This window comes from Pelobates fuscus, chromosome 3 (assembly GCF_036172605.1).
Source record: "Pelobates fuscus isolate aPelFus1 chromosome 3, aPelFus1.pri, whole genome shotgun sequence".
In the NCBI taxonomy this organism is placed as follows: Eukaryota; Metazoa; Chordata; class Amphibia; order Anura; family Pelobatidae; genus Pelobates; species Pelobates fuscus.
In genome coordinates this window covers 330,354,488-330,376,193 of record NC_086319.1, presented here as the reverse complement: position 1 = coordinate 330,376,193, position 21,706 = coordinate 330,354,488, and the positions used below count along the sequence as shown (strand labels likewise).

At 38.4% G+C, this 21,706-nt stretch overlaps 1 protein-coding gene across 4 annotated transcripts in view; it reads left to right on the top strand.

Moving 5' to 3' along the window:
* The window catches only part of SLC12A1 (solute carrier family 12 member 1), a 118,803-nt gene that overhangs the window by 66,802 nt on the left and 30,295 nt on the right, over positions 1-21,706 (top strand). For all 4 annotated transcript variants that reach the window (XM_063449029.1, XM_063449027.1, XM_063449028.1 and 1 more), the window contains exons 18-20: positions 165-305; positions 3,006-3,112; positions 5,262-5,344. In XM_063449029.1, coding sequence (XP_063305099.1) covers positions 165-305; positions 3,006-3,112; positions 5,262-5,344 — 331 coding nt within the window. The remainder of the gene's footprint in view (positions 1-164; positions 306-3,005; positions 3,113-5,261; positions 5,345-21,706) is intronic.

The window sequence follows — 21,706 nt, the reverse complement described above, 5'->3', positions numbered from 1 at the left end:
TATAATATCATACTTCTGTGATCTTCATTGTCCGTAATAAAAGAAAAAAAGTGTCCACCGCTGATTACAGCTTCAAAACATTCTTCAAAGACAGAGTTGAATTGTAATGGTCCGTTTTCATTTTCTAATGCTTCATTTCACGGAGCCTTTATTGTGTTATGCAGGGACCGCGTGCACAGGCTGTAAAAGAAATGAACAGTGGTATGATCAAAAAACAATTATGGTTAACAAAGAACAAGAGGAAAGCGTTTTATGCAGCAGTCGCTGCTGAGAATATCCGAGAAGGCGTAAAACCACTTCTTCAGGTAGGCTTTAGAAAAAAAAATAAAAAAATAAATCTCACCTTCTTATGCACCATGAACTCTTTTTTTGTGTTCTCTTATAGAAATAGGAAAATAGATCATTTTGTCATAGTAACATTAATAACTTCTTTGCTGAATTTAAGGAAAATTGCTACATTACCTGACACAGGAGGGATTTGCTTTGTTTGCTCAGAACTAATACTAAATTCACAGAAATAAGTAATTACGTGCAAAATTGTTCTAGTTCATCTAATATTTAATGCGGACTAAAGCCTTATCAGAAACTTTCATAACTCGCCTGAAGTATTGATGTAAGCTGTAAAACTAGGCTAGAGAAAAGTGAATTTATTGGGAATAGAAAGCAGGGGGGAAAAAGTGTATTTATGTATCAACCTGAATATTAAATGAAAAAGTTTCAGATGATGGTGTTTGAGAGGTTAGAGTTAGAATTATCAACTGTATGTAGCCAATAATACATGGAGTATTAACAATATCTGCTTAGGCAATTCTTAATAAAAAACATGTACATAGACTGTAAGTTCGTCTGAGCAGGGTCCTCTTCAACCTGTCGTTCCTGTACGTTTTCTTGTAATTGTCCTATTTATAGTTAAATCCCCCCTCTCATAATATTGTAAAGTGCTACGGAATCTGTTGGCGCTATATAAATGGCGATAATAATAATAACAACATACAGACAGAACATGGTGTCAGCCAAAGAGAGAACTGCTGCATTGAACATCTTTCTGGGTTTATCCACTAAATACTAAATGGTAGCGGTTTAAAAACCAACTTACAAAATGTATAGAAACAATGCTGATTTGCAAAGATTCTCAGCTATAGTTACATACCTTTGCCATTTTAGTCTCAATTTCACGAAAGAGGACTATGCAAAAACGTAAAGACAGAATGTGGATAAAAGTGGTGTCTCCAAGAGGGTGCTGAGAATTAGGGTGACAGGTATATTAAACTCTGAACGAATGGACAATGTGTTTTATTCACTAAAGCAGGAATTGTGAAGAATGTACACTGGGATTTAACATTTTAGGCCAACATAGCAAAGAAAAAAACTACAATTTGTTTTCAGTTGTTATTTTGGCCTCACGTTTGCCTTCTCGGTCTTCCACAATTTATTGTTTACTGAATAAGTGTCTCTCGAAATGCAGCCTTGTTGACTATAGACCTTCTGATGGTGTGCTGTTATTTGCTTGTGTGTAAGAGACCGAGGCTTGCTGCTATAGTAAGATGTCAGTGTATCCACTTTGTGTTCATATATCACAAAGACATTCTTGCAGAGTTCACTTAGGAGTGGACACCATGGTCTCCTTTGGAGTAACCATAAGGAATCGGATATCAGGATTAAAAGGAACAGTGTTTAAAGGAACAGTTATGGTGCCAAGAGTATCCTGATGCCCTCCCAGAGTAAGGAGTCACACCGTTTGATAAATTACCTGGGCTTAGAGCAGCAATAGAAGAAGGGCACATGGTGGGACCCAGGTAAGTTGTCAAACAGTTTCAATACTTTCTCTGGGAGGCCAACAGGACACAACTGGCACAACTGGCACCATAGCCACTACAGAGTGCTATAGTGGTTACGATGCTTGGAATATTCCTTTCATCCCAAAACACGTGCCAGCTCTACACCCCCTGCTATCTTATCTTCTACAGCTGGTCTAGTGGTAAGAAGTAGTGAACTAACTGCTTTTTGTCTGGTACCCATCTAACATACTCTTGCAAGTTCTGAAGGTGCCAGAATGTGATGCTATGCTCAATCTTTTGTGCAATCACTTTTGTAACCAGCATCAGTGCAAGTTATATTAAGTTCCCACTGTTTTGATTATCTCAACTCAGATCTAGAACAAACATTTTCAACAGAAATTACAGCATCATGCAATAGTTTACTCACGGGCTGTAAAACACAGAATGATGTTCCCTTTTTTAAGCACTGAATTGATGAATCAGTAAGAGTCAAGGAACATATTATTCTAATACCCATCACAGCTGCACCCTGATTAAGTAAAGCAGAAAGAAGTTTGTCATTTTGGTTACAATAAAATTCCAAAAAGCAGCATGTGCACCGTAGTCACTGATCTATTGAAATGACAGCTTGGCAACAGAAATGCAAATCAGCTTAATTGGAGGAAATTCGTATCTGCTCGAATGAAACCATTTAGAAATGAAAAAGGAACTCCATTTTCACCTTAAAGGCAATCATTGGTATTCAAGTCTTTAGAACCATAGTTATTGACACAAAACTGTTGCAATTCTTGGGTGAATTCTTACATTTGGCATAAAAAAATAAATTAAAAAAAATGTAAAAAAGAACAAAAAAAAATATATATATATAGCATCTGATGATTCCCCCAAACTGATTCAGTTTTTCCTCAATAAATATTAAATATTGCCTATAATTATGGATACATTATAATACGTACAGTGTTATTATATTATTATTCAGTGTTATTCACATAACCATGAATGAAACATTTAATTGCACAATTTACACCAAAAGAGCAGAATAGAACTATAATAATTCCGCAATTTTTTTAGACTAAGGCTGTTTAAGCCTTAAATGAGCAAATCCCGGATTATCTCCTGACAATACCTGTTTAGTGAATATGATGTCATTTTATTTCAATGTTGTTACCTTCCTCTCGTTTGCAGATGTCAGAGCACATTAACTATTTTCCTTACAAATCTGTTTAGGCTTCCGGTTTAGGCAGAATGAAGCCAAACACCCTGGTGATGGGATTTAAGAAAGATTGGAGACAGGCCAGCACCACAGATCTGGCGTGTTATGTGGGAATATTGCAGTAAGTTCTGCTGAATTACTGTCATTTGTAATAAACATTCACAGCAATCACAAAGGCCATTTAGTTCCCTTTAAAAGGAAGGGAGATCAAGGATTTACTGTGCAAACTTTGCTCATCCTTTCTAAAACCAAAAAGAGTTAAATGCACGATTATAATCTTTTTTTATCGTATCGGACCTAGATTAATGTTGTATGCAATAGTTCACACAAACAAACGACTGTAGTAGAGATATATTCTAAAGAAATCAATATTTACATTGTGGATGTTGCGTAGAAGGCAAGTGTTCCACTTGCTTACTGAGCCGAGGCGATTCTAACACCTGTTAATAGTGGATTAGAGCCATGCCAATATATAAATAAGCCAACGTAAAAATTACAGTCCAGACATACTCCGTAATTACATTTACAATGCATAATGCAGGCCTACTGGCAATGGTTTTCAATCATTTCTTGATATGGCTATTAGACGTTTGCTGTTCTGCGCGGAAAATACGCCCTGCTATAGTGTTAATGACATTACTAGTAAAAAATATTATTGTGTATCAAGATATAGTGTATAGTACTGTTTATTTCATACTTCACTATGTTGTTTATTTTTATCCGGAACCTATTTTATGACATGCCACAGTGAGCACCTGAGTTTAAAGATGTGCTATTTTTAAAGACTACATTTTTTAAGAGCTGGGAAAAGAAAATACTTTTCTGTAGCTTGCGTGTTTCTCGGTGATTCGTATTGACTCAATAAATACCATGGCATTGTTTCTCAATGTTTGATAAATCCAGCCACCTCTATATCACATTGCATATTGTTTTAGTAAATAATGTGCTATGTGACCGGCATGTGTAGTAAAGAGTTGAATTTTGAACAATCGGCATAGAGTCCTGTAGAGATTGCAAGGTGAAATTGCTGGAAACATAAGTCAAAGTGACAGAGCTGTGTTTTGCTTGCCACGTTCCTAAATAACTTATATGCTGTAAAATGTGCTACAAAACATGCATGTTACCTGCTAAAATAATTAGGATAACGTAATCAAGTTGCTCATCATTTGTTTTTTTTCTAATTATGTCCCACTTTAAGTTGTTTTGTAAATGAGGTCAATATTTAATCTTTACCGTTTTACTGGGTATAAGGAGTTTCGGTCTGAATATAAATTCGGACGAATTTCGGGAAATTCGGACATTCGGGTACTTTCGAATAGCAGAAGTGCCGAATTGCCGCGGTCCCGAAGTTCCGAAAATACAGAATTTCCGAAGTGGCGAAGTTCCGAAGTGGCGAAGTTCCGAAGTGGCCAGGTGGCAAAGTTCCAAAGTTACAGAAGTTCTGAAGTAACCGAAGTTCCGAAGTGTCGAAGTGCCGAATTGCTGAAGTGCCGAATGCCGAACCAAACAGAACATTTTTCCCATGCACATGCCTAGAGTTCAATATCAGCATGTTAATATATTGCTGGTACTGTGCTACTTGATTGGACTAGCCTTGTATAGCAAGACTTAGCTTAGAAGAGTGAACGGAAGCTCCTGAACAGAATTTTCTGGCTTTCACTGAGCTGTAGAGGTAGTGGGGCCCAGTGCCCAGTAGACCCCAGGTAAAAACGTGAACCATTCTGAAATGGTTTTACTCTTTACAATGGAGGAGGGCGCACAATTACTCCTTGCACCATAACCACTACAGAGTGCTGTAATAATTATAGTGCTGGGAGTGTTCCTATAATGGTAGGACCCAATGATTCCCTTTGAGTAGCAATGTATTAGCCTAAGAGATCCTCATTAGCTAGAGTCTTTCACCAGATTACAGGGGTAGGTAACAGCCTTATTTTAGGGAATCAGGAAGGGCCTTAAATCGAATTAAATAATAGAATACTCCAGCATTACATTGGATTGTTCCTTTACTATATGGATGCACCAGCTTACATGAGTAATGAAAGCTGCTTGATCCATGGATAAATCAGTATGCCATTTTTTGAGACTGCAAGGATTTTTTTCCATTTCAAGAGGAAAAGTTTGAAGTTGTTTTTATTTCAATCACAGCTATATAGGCACGGGTTAATCTTAGTAAATTCAAGTCCTTTTTCATTATGGTTACTTTTGTAATGACAATTTAAATTACAAAAAGAAAGTCAATGCTACAAAAAATCCTTTGCTTTTCTAAACAGTGACTCGTTTGATTTTGAATATGGAGTGGTTATTGTACGACTAAGCCAAGGATTTGACATCTCTCCAATTCTCCAAGCCCAAGGTAAGCCGTCATTTGTTATTTCTATTAAGACATAGCTTGTAGAGAATGTTTCTTTGTGTTATTTGCCTATTCTTATGTTCTTGTAGAATAATAAAGACCAAATAGTCAAGCAGTGTTTGATTATCAGATTATTCAGCTCTTGTTATATAGTTTTCTTATAGTTAGATGTTTATGAGAGTCACAGATTTCATTTTTAAAATGTGCTTTATATAAAATTTACAGCATATTTTATTTTATATTGTCTTGTGACAAGTGTTTGATCACACCTTTGCACTATACATCATTATGTCCAGTTCTAATCCATTTCTATTTGTCTGCAATTTAAAATGAACACCCTCTTGTGCATAAATATAATTATCGGACACAAATTAAATGGTAGAATAAGAAAGTTGGATTCGCTATCGAGCAGCACAGTGAGTTTCTAAAAAATACTCCAAACCCCTAAATCACATGTCCAGTGTATGCTATTTTTATAAAATTGCCCATTTTAAACCACAATGACAATTTATCCACATGACAAATCACAGCTGCAACAAACCTTTAAATCAACAAGCATTAAAGCGGCACTATCATGGCCGAATCACATGTATTTTTAACCCCCCTCCTAACTCAATTACATTTCATTGTCCCCCTCGTCACCTCCAAATGCCCCTAAGCCTATTTTTGCATCTTTATTTTGTGACCGGACCTAGGTCCTGGGTGCAGCCATCTTTGTGTGAGTAGATGAAGTCCCTGTAGGACACATCAGCTGCCCACACTAGATAGCGCTGGGAAATTCCCGCCCATGCCTAGTTAAACACTTGGGCATGCGAGCGCGAATTTCATCTATTCATTCGTCAGAAAGATGAATAAATTAATAGAAATCTCAAACAAATGAACAAAGACCTCTTCGTTTGTTCGTTTGGTTTATTACAAGGAGGGAGCTATCGGATCGCAGCTCCCTCCTTGTAATATATCTAAAAATAGAAAATATTACAATGAGGGGAGGGGACTTATTGTCCTCCCCCGGCCCCACCCCTGAGCGGTGGGTGGGGGCCCTAAATAACAATAAGCGGGGACCTATTGTCCTTCTCCCCAGCCCACACCCCTGCCCACACCCCTGCCCACACTCTTCCCCAGCCCACAGCCCACACCCCCTTAATGATAAAAGGGGGGGTGGACCTAGTGTCCTCCCCCGTACCCCACCCCTGAGCAGCAGGTGGGGGCCCTAAATAACAATAAGGGGGGACCTATTGTCCTCTCCCCCGGCCCCCACCACTGAGAAATTTGACTCATAACACTGTGATTGGTTGATTGAAAGCAACCAATCAGAGTGTTGCTATGAGTCAAATTACAGAGCATGGGAAAATTCCAAAGAACTTTCCCATGCTGTGTAAAATGAAACAGAGCACTCTGATTGGTTGGATTTCAAGCCAACCAATCAGAGTGCTGTGACAGGTAAATGTAGAGAATTACCTGTCAGTCTCTTCATTTACCTGTCAGAGCACTCTGATCGGCTTGCTTAAACCAACCAATTGGAGTGCTTTGAGCCTAATTGCAGGGCATTGGAAGGCTTTGTAAGCTTTTTCCTGCCCTGCGGAGCTCAGGCTGCACAGTGCCCTTCGCTGGGTGAAGATGGATTACTTTGGGGGGGGGAGGGGTTTGTCAGATTTTTTTGCGCACAGGTTTTTTATTTTATTTTCAAAGTTCGACGGGTATTACCGATTTTTATTTGACCTTTTTGGGGCTGAAAAAGGAAGATTTAAAAAAAAAAGAAGATATCAAATGGTATGTTATTTTTTTATTTACATGGATTTAGTTTTATTGTTCCCCCCTCACTATTTTTAAGGTGAGGGGGGTAGGTAGGTCCTTATTAAAAACAATTGGGTGGGGGTGACTAGGGTTTTGGGGACCCCTAGTCACCTGGGGGGGGGTATTTACACCATGGGTGGGGGCAGGAGGGAAGGACTATAGGCCCCCCCATTTTCATTTAGGGCCCACACTCGCTGCTCATAGGTGGGGGCGGGGGGAGGACAAAAGGTACCCCCTTATTGTTATTTAGGGCCCCCACCAACTCCTCAGGAGTGGGGGCAAGGGAAGGAGGACAATAGGTCCCCTATTTAGGGCCCCCACCTGCCGTTCAGGGGTGGGGGCCAAAGGGGAGGACAATAGGTTCCCCCCTTATTGTTATTTAGGGCCCCCACCCGCCACTCAGGGGTGGGGGCCAGAGGGGAGGACAATAGGTTGCCCCCCTTATTGGTTTTTAGGGCCCCCACCAGCCGTTCAGGGGTCGGGGTCGGCAATAGGTCCGGTTTAATAGCCCCCACTCGCACGGCACAGGTGGGGGCTCGGGAGAGGGGATACTTTTTTTTTTAACAATGAGCAGCCACAGGCTGCTCATTGTTTACTAGACATGCCCCTACTCGCGATATACCAAGTAGGGGCAGAATTTACTGATACTAAGTAGTCTTTACTTAGTATTAGTAAATTTGGCTGAAAGACCAATTTAGGTCTTTCAGCCTTTTGGTTGATAGCTGGGATACCGTGGGAATTAGGGAGTTGTCTACTAAGTGGCTGCAAGATGGCCCGAATAGGATCAGAGTTTCATTCATTAGAATGAAATTTCGCACCGACCTAAAAGTACCGAATGTCGTCCTAACATGAATGAACAACGTGTTCTCATTCTGTTAGGATGGAATTCAGTGGTTTCGCCTGCGTTCTGTCTAAGTGACAGGACTTTCAGGAATACTGACAGGAAGCATTGCAAGATCACGGAGAAAAGGTAAGAATTGTAGGAAAATTGCTTTGACCACATGAATCGGAGCATACTTTGTTCCTCCGCTGGTCAAAGCTGGTCAAGCGTAGGAAACCTCCATAAGACAAAGTAGCCCCTACTTTGTCTTATGTTTTAAAGAAAACTAGAGAAGACAGGAAGAAATAAAGAACAGATCCTGACAGGGAGAGAGAAGAGGAATCGATTAAAGAAAGGTAAGTTCGGCATGACAGTGCCGCTTTAAATGTGTGGCAAGAGAGCGGTACATGTTGCACAAACTCAAAATCCACAAAATGTTTTAACATACATATCTTGGTCCATGTTAAAAATAAAAAGCACAGTTGATACTTCATAAAGTAATATAGACAAGTGTAGGGCTTAAAGGAACACTTAAAGCACCATAACCACTAAAGTGCATGAGAGCCAGAAGCACCTACATAGCGCATGGCTAGCTCACATCAGCCCTACCTTTTTGCATTCATACTCATTAATATGCACATTCATTCACATAAATACAGTAAACACAAATGTTCGACAATTTAAATGTACAGATGATAATAAGAACTAGTATTTATACAGTGCCCATCTTCCGCTGAATAGTAATAGATGTTATTATTACCCAATTGATGGTACTTATTTTATCAACCACAAAAGGATGAAGGGCTCGACCATGCCAGGATTTGAACCTGTGACTTTGCATTTTGAACAGGCTTTGTAGTTAGGGAATTTACCAACTGAACTACCCCACCGGAGATTCTTTCACATATATGCGAACATTTGTGAAATGAAATCCATTTTTTACACTGATAAGTTGCTTACTGAAAAACTCAAGTGATATTTTTTTTTAAATCAACATTTTTCCTCTGAAAGAGAAACACAAGTTAAAATTGATAGTGTCACTTTAAGAGGGAAAGCGTCTATGCAGCAGCGAATGCTTCATTCTGAAATGGGAATTAATATTCATACCATGAATTTCCTGACCTGTAATCTGTTTATTGGAAACCAATGAAATACGCATTTCCTTACCCCTGTGGATTGTCATAATTCATTTCATGATAGCGATGGACAGGGTATAACGGGATATGTTACGTTCAATGAAAGTGACATCAATTATGAAAGTAATAAATGTCTTAAAACTGGTGGACTGAACCCGTGTAGTAATGGTTTGTAGCACACTATGACATATTGTGTTATGAGGATACCATGCATGTTTCATATTTTGTCAGCTGCCATTCGAAATTCAATCTACTGTTAGCTACAAGTAATGTGTAAAAGTCACTCAATAACAAAACATTCTGCAACACTTGCATTAAGCTCTCCACCCTACCAGTTCTAAAAGATTCTGGGTTCGATCATTCAGGTCATGTAACCAGCCAATCTCCAACCAAAAAAACATGAGCCGGCCTGACAAAAACCATGCATCAAGATATAGGCAGCCATGTATTCATAACCTGCAGTGCTTTTATGCAATGCAAAGAAACATAGTATTCTGGGGAACATCTTTTCTGACACATAATGGAATATGTAATTAAAAGTAAATACAAATTTTCAATCATAAAATGAATCGGCACAACTGGAAGGAAATGTTCTTGACCCATGCCACGGACCTCTTCCCATCATTGCTGATATAGCAAGGCACCATCTCATGGTAAGATGTCAAACCTTTCCAACATGGTTTGAGAAGTTACTTGGCTCCCACCAGGTGCCCGTAGACTCATCCCCTGTATATGGTCTTCTTCAGCAGTGGCCATATGTCTCTGTAATTAAAGCACAGTCGTTGAAGAATCGCACCCATTGACTGTGAGCATCCGTGTTGACTCAGCTAATGAGCACGATCCTGTTTGGCCCTGCTTTGTGCTATAAAGCAATCCGTATTCTCCTACTGGAGCAGACCAGATGCAGGACCCGTGTAAGTAGCCAAACCATGCTAAAAAAGGTTTGACATCTTACTCCTGGCATAGTGGTTATGGTGCTTCGAATGTTTCTTTACTCCAGCTGTAGGGTTGACTCATTGGTGTCACATACATTTATTAAGTCCATAAAAATATCTAACCTGCAGCTTGCCATGCCTGGATTACTGGATGTATATAGTGTTAGGGTATGTGCTTGGATGGGTCTGTAGGTGGAGTATGATAGGGTGCAGGGTTGTGGCTTTAGGACAATATGTAACTAGTTACCTGGGTGTAGGTGGCAGCTGTTTGTATGAATATGACAGAGTGGGTGTAAATATAAAGATAGAGCTTCAATATAAAAAATGCCTGAGCACTCAGAGAGGTTATCATGAGCAGTCTTTATTAAGGCTAAAAGTGACGTTTCAGCTCCTTACTAGAGCCTTTATCATTATTTATTCATTGACGTGCGAGTCCCCCTCCCTGGCTTGGATAGAGTGGGTGTTAATGAGTTGTGAGGTGGCGGTATGTGACAGCATGAGCATGTGTAAATTAAATGGAGGTGAGGTAGGGGTATGTGACAGCATGAGCATGTGTAAATCAAACAGAGGGGAGGTAGGGGTATGTGACAGCATGAGCATGCGTAAATCAAAGGGAGGGGAGGTAGGGGTATGTGACAGCATGAGCATGTGTAAATCAAACGGAGGGGAGGTGGCGGTATGTGACAGCATGAGTATGTGTAAATTAAATGGAGGTGAGGTAGGGGTATGTGACAGCATGAGCATGTGTAAATCAAACGGAGGGGAGGTAGGGGTATGTGACAGCATGAGCATGTGTAAATCAAACAGAGGGGAGGTAGGGGTATGTGACAGCATGAGCATGCGTAAATCAAACGGAGGGGAGGTAGGGGTATGTGACAGCATGAGCATGTGTAAATCAAACGAAGGGGAGGTAGGGGTATGTGACAGCATGAGCATGTGTAAATTAAATGGAGGGGAGGTAGGGGTATGTGACAGCATGAGCATGCGTAAATCAAACGGAGGGGAGGTAGGGGTATGTGACAGCATGAGCATGTGTAAATCAAACGGAGGGTAGGTGGCGGTATGTGACAGCATGAGTATGTGTAAATTAAATGGAGGGGAGGTAGGGGTATGTGACAGCATGAGCATGTGTAAATTAAATGGAGGTGAGGTAGGGGTATGTGACAGCATGAGCATGTGTAAATCAAACGGAGGGGAGGTAGGGGTATGTGACAGCATGAGCATGTGTAAATCAAACAGAGGGGAGGTAGGGGTATGTGACAGCATGAGCATGCGTAAATCAAACGGAGGGGAGGTAGGGGTATGTGACAGCATGAGCATGTGTAAATCAAACGAAGGGGAGGTAGGGGTATGTGACAGCATGAGCATGTGTAAATTAAATGGAGGGGAGGTAGGGGTATGTGACAGCATGAGCATGTGTAAATCAAACGGAGGGGAGGTAGGGGTATGTGACAGCATGAGCATGTATAAATCAAACGGAGGGGAGGTAGGGGTATGTGACAGCATGAGCATGTGTCAATCAAACGAAGGGGAGGTAGGGGTATGTGACAGCATGAGCATGTGTAAATCAAACGGAGGGGAGGTAGGGGTATGTGACAGCATGAGCATGTGTAAATCAAACGGAGGGGAGATAGGGGTATGTTACAGCATGAGCATGTATAAATCAAACGGAGGGGAGGTAGGGGTATGTGACAGCATGAGCATGTGTAAATCAAACGGAGGTGAGGTGGCGGTATGTGACAGCATGAGCATGCGTAAATCAAACGGAGGGGAGGTAGGGGGATGTGACAGCATGAGCATGTGTAAATCAAACGGAGGGGAGGTAGGGGTATGTGACAGCATGAGCATGTGTCAATCAAACGAAGGGGAGGTAGGGGTATGTGACAGCATGAGCATGTGTAAATCAAACGGAGGGGAGGTAGGGGTATGTGACAGCATGAGCATGTGTAAATCAAACGGAGGGGAGGTAGGGGTATGTGACAGCATGAGCATGCGTAAATCAAACGGAGGGGAGGTAGGGGTATGTGACAGTGTAGGTGGGTGCAAATAAATGGGAGTTGATTTGTAATATGTCATAACTACAAACTACAAAATATATGGGCTAGCTATATCGTGTTTTTCTAGTAGAGTATGATAGTGGTCCAGTTTCTTAATACCTTAGGTGCAAGGGATGAAATGCTTCATATCAGGGCAAAACAAAATCAAATTTAGCTGGTGTAAACACAGGATTGAGAGGAAAGGGGTTAATAATTTATGTGTCTGTTTTATGTGTCTTTTTGTCTCCTCCACTTCTGTTTTATGGTGTCAGTTATACAATTCATAATGCATTATCATTAATTATATAAATTCATTCGTTTTGGTCCATCATACTTTTCTTTATGAAAAAAGAATAAAACTGCATGCCGTTTAAGTGATTAAGTGAAATTCTCAGTATGTAACTTAATGCTCATTATTGTACATTGTTCAAGGCGTTGGCACCACCCTCAGTTAGCACAGAGATACATGCTGAAAAATGCAAAAACTCATGTTATCTAAAAGTCTCATAAAGAATACATGTGCTCCCTCTACTGTTTAAACTGTTTAAAGCAACATTTGAATTATATCATGGCAATGTAACTGTTTGTGTGTATATTGTGTATGTGTTTGTATGTGTATATATGAAGCTGCAGTTTTTAATAATTTATAGCCCAGTTTCAAATAAGCCTATTTCAGTGGTAGAAGATAAGGATATGAGAAACATGCTTTGATTGACATTTGGTGAAAAAAAATATACTAGATGGGCCGAATGGTTCTTATCTGCCGTCACATTCTATGTTTCTATGTTACATGGCAAACTTATTAAGGACAATCCTTGTTTATGCATACTTAGGGTCTTAAGAGATCTGAGGGACTGGGCGATTGTTAGTGGTAAAGGGACTGGGTGAATTGGAACTAATAATCACATGGTCCGTAGTCACCTCATGGTACTCTGTTAATAATTAAAGGAACACTGTAGGCACTTTAACTGCTTCATCTCATTGAAGTGGTTATAGTGTCTAAAGTCCTCTGGAACAATTGTTCCTTTCAGCATTAAACCGGTTTTAATGTTTTAATGCCAAACAAGAGTACCCAGCAACCCATCCTTTCTGTACTACTTGGGCTAATGAGGAAGCATTAGCCTGAGCAGCAATGGACCTCTGAGATTGGCAGAAAGTATTAGCTGACTAATTCTGCTGATCATAGTGCTTATTGCTGGTATGAATGGGTATGACTACAAGGTGGTGTGTAATCTCTGCTTTAGACATACCTCCAGTGGGGAGGGGCTATGGGAAGCCCTCATTCAGTGTTAAAGTGCTTGAAAATGGTGCAACACTGAACAGAGGTACAGTACCAGGGGACTACAGGCACTATAACCAATTAAATGAGATGAAATGGTTATAGTGCCTACAGGGTCCCTTTAATTGGGTAAATTTAATTTTAAGGAAAATGAATTAGACATGCTCTGTTACCTTTTTAGATAAAGCAGGAAAAATGTTTGCTCACATAAATGTCAGCTGAGCAACACAAGTAACCACCATGCTATCGATGTGTTTTAATGTGGTGTTCATGGCTGCATCTTCTGAGCAGATGTGCAAGGAAAATGTCTTGGGGGGAAAAAAGGCCATTCGCAGCCTTCGCTTGAAATACAACCTCACAGCTAGCCAGGAATGAACAGTTTATGTCTATGAGCTATTTACATGTCTCTATCAAGACTGGACATATTTAATCCCAAAGGCACCACCCCCTGTTTTTTGTGAAAATGTATTGGAGATCACTTCATTTAAGCTGATAATACCGGGCTAGATTAGACCAGCACTCTCTGATCACTATCATTGCTGTCCAGCTTGGACCTCATTTAACCCCTTAAGGACACATGACATGTGTGACATGTCATGATTCCCTTTTATTCCAGAAGTTTGGTCCTTAAGGGGTTAACAGGACAATATAGACGCTAATAGTGTGCAAAAAGTGGAGCGCTACTTAAATTCCTAAGGAGGAGGGTATATATAATAGGAAACCTGACAACCTATTAAGTAAATGATATGCAAATAAGTGAAAAGTATACCCTTTGCCTCTAGAAAAATACACAAATAAAACGTCAATAAAATTACTCATGTAATAAATGCAACAGACTAAATAATAAAGTCCAATAATAGTCTGTGTAGGTCCCTTTGTTCCCGATGTTTTCTGGTGTTACTCCATGATCAAATAAAATATGAAAATGCAAAGAAAAAAAGGGGGTAAATTAGTGATACACTATTTCACTACAAAAAGGGAATCCTTTGTACAAATAAGAATATTAATAAATTGACTTTATTTGAATCTTAGCTGGAAGCTAAGTATCAGTGTAAAAAACTTCACATAAATTAAAATTGGAATTAAAACAAACTCCAGATATCTTTAAATGAATAATAGTAGGGCTTCGTTACGGTATGCCTACTAGTTAGTACAGAAAGTGCTGGGTGCAGACCTTATGCTGTTCTCGGCGTCCCGAAATCAGCAGTTCAGATGTTGGTTTGCTGGTAACAGTGAAGGTGAATGCTCCCCAGGCGCTGGCTTTCTGTGATGTGAGTTGTGTCCCTCCAAACGCGTTTCTCCGTTCCAACGGCTTTATCAATGGATGCGGACTTTTCAGGTAAATGCCGCTTTTATAGCGGACTCTGATTTTCATTTAACACTTAATCAAAAACGATGTTTCAAACTTCTGGAATTCCATAACATTCATTAATAATACAATGTGAATAGTCTAACACATATTTTCAAATTCTTATTTGCGATCATGCTCACAATGTTACATTTTTGTTATTATGTGTCGCCAAGGTTACTCCCGCTGGATACAAATTCAAACGTAACTGTCTTTCTTTTAACTTTCAATATATGGACATAATTCACAGGGCATTTCTACAATATACAGTCATGTATCGGTACACTTTTTATTGTTAGTGCTTTCTAACCAAGGGAGTAATACCAGTGCACTAAAAATTAAATGTATAAAAATAAATGTATTTAAAAATAAATGTATTAAAAAATGTATTAAAAAATGGTATTCACAATCCGATGTTTTGCAGTGAGTACTATACAAGTAGGTATAACTCTCTACCAATTGCTAATATTGATTCACAACAATATAGATCCATAAAATATGCTCAACAATAAAATAATAATCATAAAAATAATATGAAAAAAAGAAGTAGTTTACTAGATACAATTACGAATCTATGTTCTCTGATTTAAAGGTGTATACATATTGGAAAGTTGTGTTTTGTCACTGGAATGCAAAATGGGGTTATAAAGTGAGATCACCTATCACATAGGGAATCTAACAGTTTATTAAACTAAAGATCATGGAAAATAGATAGAGCTATGCCATAATTAATGCAAAAGAATAAATTGCATGAGGGGAGATAAGTATGATGTTGTACCTCTTAATTATATATTATTATTGTACTCCTATGAGGCACTATCATTATTATTATGATTCGAGATAAATACTATTATGGATCAGTGAGTGACCGAATTACTATTCTTTAGGAATCGATAGGTTATTATCTATCGCTATTTATCCTAAAAAATGGCATAATTCAAATTCTGCATTCAAGCCATTTGGTTGTAGTGTATTTAAATTATATATCCATTTCATCTCTTGTATGCCTAGCTGTTTCGTGTGGTCTCCACCTCTCCAGTGTTTCTTTACTTTGCATATGGCTTTAAAGTTCAAAAGGCTCATATCTGCTCCATGGTACTGTGCAAAATGTGCCGATACTGTATGTTGCATAAATTTCTTTTTGATATTTAGCATGTGCTCTCTGACTCTTATATACAACTGTCTTTTTGTTCTGCCCACGTACTGGAGTCCACATGGGCATTCCAGTACGTAGATTAAATTCACACTTTGACACGTAATGAAGTCCTTAATTTTAAATACTTCATTACGATTATTGACTTTTCTGTTAGAGATTTCATGTACTCCTTTCAATGTAGTGTTTCTGCTGGTTTTGCAAGCAATACACTCATTGCAGTAGAAGAAACCCTTTTTTGTTCTTTTTCCTTCCTTCTTGTTTCCTTTCAGATGATTATTTGTTAATTTATTTTTGAGGTTCCTAACTCCTCTAAATATTATCCTGGGTTTTTCGGGTATGGTACTAGTCAAAGATCTGTCTCTTTTTAGTAGGTGCCAGTGTTTCATCAGGATCTTTTTAAGTTGTATATTCTCTTTACTATAATCCAGAATGATGGGTGGAAAAAGGTTAGTTTGCTGTGGTGTTGCTCTGTCATTTCTTTCCTTTTCTCTTAGCAGGTTACTGCGTTCTATATCCTTCACTCTCAGTAGGTCATATTCTACTTCCTTAGGATCATAGTTTTTAGCCAGAAAATTTTCTTTTATTTTCTCTGCCTGTTCTATATATACTTGTTGGTCTGTACAATTGCGCCTTAATCTTCTAAATTCATTGTATGGTACATTTTTCAGCCATGCTGGAAGATGGCAACTTTCCTTTAAGATGAAACTGTTGACATCAACTTCCTTGAAATGTGTCCTTGTTTTCAGGATACCTGACTCAATATAGATGGTAAGATCAAGGAAATCCACAGATGTAGTGCTGTGGATTGTATTGAGTGCTACTCCCCAGGTATTATTGTTGATGTATACAAGAAATTTATCCAGTTCTTCTATGCTCCCTTCCCATACAAGAAAGATGTCATCAATATACCTCTTGTACCTATGGATATTTTTATTCCATGAGTGGGTGTTCCAGATATAATTGTTTTCCCATTCGCCCATGAATATATTGGCAAAACTGGGAGCAAATTTTGTCCCCATTGCAGTCCCTCTCTTCTGTAGGAAAAATTGGTCTTCAAAAAGGAAATAATTGTTCTTAAGTATAAATTCAATGCTTTCGATTATAAACGTGATTTGTGACTCTTCTAGATCTCCAATCCTCCTCAGGGTGTTCTTAACTGAATTGCACCCTAATTCATGTTCGATTATGGTATACAGTGATGTTACGTCCATGGATACCAGGATGAGATTTTCCTTCCATACCACGGAAGCCAGTTCCCGAATCATCTGCGTTGTGTCTTTTAGATGTGATTTCACTCCAAATACATATGGTTGTAAGAAATGATCAATGTACTGAGACAAGTTTGAAGTGATGGAATTAATGCCAGAAATAATAGGTCTGCCTGGTGGTGTTCTCAGGTTTTTATGTATCTTTGGTAAGAAGTAGAATGTTGGAGTTTTCGGAAAATTTATATCCAGGAATTTGTATTCTGACGCTTTTAGGATTCCTACCTCTTCAGCCTGTATAAGCATATTTTTCAGTGCTCTTTGTATCTTTTCCAATGGATCCTTGGGTAGCTTTTCATAAGTTTCCCCATCTCCTAATAATCTATATGCTTCTTTTAAGTAATTTTCTTTAGTCATAATCACGATTCCTCCACCTTTATCCGCCGGTTTAATGCATATCTCTTCGTTATTCGATAGGTTCTCCAACGCTTCTATTTCTTTTCTCGTAAGATTATTTCTTTGGTAGTTATTTTTCTTGATCTTTCTTATGTCTTCTGTGACAAGTTCCTCAAACATTTCCATTCCAGCTGAGACTTGGTTATAGGGGTAGAAAGTTGAGGTAGGTTTCAAATTGCTATGTTTGAAGACATCCACTGTTTCTTCTTTTTTAGGTATGATCCTAAGGAAGTAGAATATGACCTACTGAGAGTGAAGGATATAGAACGCAGTAACCTGCTAAGAGAAAAGGAAAGAAATGACAGAGCAACACCACAGCAAACTAACCTTTTTCCACCCATCATTCTGGATTATAGTAAAGAGAATATACAACTTAAAAAGATCCTGATGAAACACTGGCACCTACTAAAAAGAGACAGATCTTTGACTAGTACCATACCCGAAAAACCCAGGATAATATTTAGAGGAGTTAGGAACCTCAAAAATAAATTAACAAATAATCATCTGAAAGGAAACAAGAAGGAAGGAAAAAGAACAAAAAAGGGTTTCTTCTACTGCAATGAGTGTATTGCTTGCAAAACCAGCAGAAACACTACATTGAAAGGAGTACATGAAATCTCTAACAGAAAAGTCAATAATCGTAATGAAGTATTTAAAATTAAGGACTTCATTACGTGTCAAAGTGTGAATTTAATCTACGTACTGGAATGCCCATGTGGACTCCAGTACGTGGGCAGAACAAAAAGACAGTTGTATATAAGAGTCAGAGAGCACATGCTAAATATCAAAAAGAAATTTATGCAACATACAGTATCGGCACATTTTGCACAGTACCATGGAGCAGATATGAGCCTTTTGAACTTTAAAGCCATATGCAAAGTAAAGAAACACTGGAGAGGTGGAGACCACACGAAACAGCTAGGCATACAAGAGATGAAATGGATATATAATTTAAATACACTACAACCAAATGGCTTGAATGCAGAATTTGAATTATGCCATTTTTTAGGATAAATAGCGATAGATAATAACCTATCGATTCCTAAAGAATAGTAATTCTGTCACTCACTGATCCATAATAGTATTTATCTCGAATCATAATAATAATGATAGTGCCTCATAGGAGTACAATAATAATATATAATTAAGAGGTACAACATCATACTTATCTCCCCTCATGCAATTTATTCTTTTGCATTAATTATGGCATAGCTCTATCTATTTTCCATGATCTTTAGTTTAATAAACTGTTAGATTCCCTATGTGATAGGTGATCTCACTTTATAACCCCATTTTGCATTCCAGTGACAAAACACAACTTTCCAATATGTATACACCTTTAAATCAGAGAACATAGATTCGTAATTGTATCTAGTAAACTACTTCTTTTTTTCATATTATTTTTATGATTATTATTTTATTGTTGAGCATATTTTATGGATCTATATTGTTGTGAATCAATATTAGCAATTGGTAGAGAGTTATACCTACTTGTATAGTACTCACTGCAAAACATCGGATTGTGAATACCATTTTTTAATACATTTTTTAATACATTTATTTTTAAATACATTTATTTTTATACATTTAATTTTTAGTGCACTGGTATTACTCCCTTGGTTAGAAAGCACTAACAATAAAAAGTGTACCGATACATGACTGTATATTGTAGAAATGCCCTGTGAATTATGTCCATATATTGAAAGTTAAAAGAAAGACAGTTACGTTTGAATTTGTATCCAGCGGGAGTAACCATGGCGACACATAATAACAAAAATGTAACATTGTGAGCATGATCGCAAATAAGAATTTGAAAATATGTGTTAGACTATTCACATTGTATTATTAATGAATGTTATGGAATTCCAGAAGTTTGAAACATCGTTTTTGATTAAGTGTTAAATGAAAATCAGAGTCCGCTATAAAAGCGGCATTTACCTGAAAAGTCCGCATCCATTGATAAAGCCGTTGGAACGGAGAAACGCGTTTGGAGGGACACAACTCACATCACAGAAAGCCAGCGCCTGGGGAGCATTCACCTTCACTGTTACCAGCAAACCAACATCTGAACTGCTGATTTCGGGACGCCGAGAACAGCATAAGGTCTGCACCCAGCACTTTCTGTACTAACTAGTAGGCATACCGTAACGAAGCCCTACTATTATTCATTTAAAGATATCTGGAGTTTGTTTTAATTCCAATTTTAATTTATGTGAAGTTTTTTACACTGATACTTAGCTTCCAGCTAAGATTCAAATAAAGTCAATTTATTAATATTCTTATTTGTACAAAGGATTCCCTTTTTGTAGTGAAATAGTGTATCACTAATTTACCCCCTTTTTTTCTTTGCATTTTCATATTTTATTTGATCATGGAGTAACACCAGAAAACATCGGGAACAAAGGGACCTACACAGACTATTATTGGACTTTATTATTTAGTCTGTTGCATTTATTACATGAGTAATTTTATTGACGTTTTATTTGTGTATTTTTCTAGAGGCAAAGGGTATACTTTTCACTTATTTGCAGGACAATATAGACACCAGAACAACTACAGATTATTGTATATCTTCTTTTGAATAAATACATTCTCTTCAGGCTTTTTGCGGTAAACACTGTTTTCAGAGAATATGCAGTGTTTACATTACAGCCTATGGATGTCTCCACTGGCCACTACTCAGATGGATACTAGAGGAGCTTTCAGTGTATCCACCCTCTGCATGGAGACACTGATCTTTCCTCATAGAGATGCATTGCTTTAATGTATCTCTATGAGGAGCTGCTGATTGGCCAGGGCTGTCTTTGGCTTGTGCTGGCTCTGCCTCTGATCTGCCTCCTTGACAGTCTCAGCCAATCCTACAGGAAAGCATTGTGATTGGCTTTTGTTCAACACTTCTGATGATGTCAGCCAAGCAAACAGATAAGGTGCAGAGGCAGCAGCAGCAAACTGCAATAAAAGTAAGATTTTACTATATTTAGTGGGGCAAGTGGGGCCGGGGGGCTAGATGGTGGATTTAACACTATAGGGTCAGGAATACATGTTTGTGTTCTGACCCTATAGTGTTCCTTTAACTTGTAAACACATAAGCCTTTTTACTTGCACTATCTGAGCAGCTGAATAAGAGACAGCCCGTCAAACTTTTCCAAAATGGATGAATAAAAAAAAAAATTGGACAACTCCAGAAGACATATATATATCACTACAATCCCCTACAATGATCTGTAGTGGTTATGTCTTTTTATCTGACAATGCATTCCCAGATACAGTATATGACTCTTTGTAAAAGTATGCCCTTACGTTTAGAAGAATGAACCTTATTCTATGGGTGTTTTTATAAGCTGAATATTATTTGTAAAAAGCTTTAGAATTATAGTTCATCTAATAAAAAAAAACTCCTAGTTATGTACCAGCTTGAAAGTGAATTAGGCATTGCTAAGATTATTTCTGGTGCTTAGGGAGCTCAATCATTTAAAATATGAACCCATTCAACAACTGAACTAGCATTGTATGTATAACATTTATAAAATGATCTATTCTATATTCTGTATTCTGTAACGTTCAGAAAAGAAAACGACAGATAAGATGTTTTGTGTAGCATACACAATTAAATTCATATTTCTCCTGAATCACTTGCAAGGTTATTTACTAAAGCAAGAATTTAAAGTAAATGTAAAGTGAATTTAATTCAGCTATGCTTACAGTTTGGTTTCACTGGCATAGGGGCTGATGCCCATGAAATAGGCCCATTGATTAAAACAAAATATATATATATATATATATATTTTTCTTTACACACTACTCTTAGGGTTTCCACCTGGCTAGTATTTTACTGGCACAGCCACTATTTGAGTCTGCCTGGCCGGTGCCGATATTGCAGTCATACTGGCAATACAAATGCTGGTATTTTTCTCAGTATAAACAGAGATTATGATGCAATACCAGCACTGGCCAGTAGGGAGAGAGGCAGGGATAGGAAGTTCCAGCATATCCTTCCCTGCCTATCTCTACTCACTAATCTGCAGAGGAGCAGCTACAGAGAGTCCAGACAGCAACTCCCAGCGTGCAGAGATAGCCTACAGCTCAGGGAAGTGAGGGATGGGGGGAAAGGCTGCAAGGAGACATGGGGGCACTGGTAGATATGGGGACACTAAAACACTAAGGGTCATTGAGAGACATTATGACACAGACACATGGGGA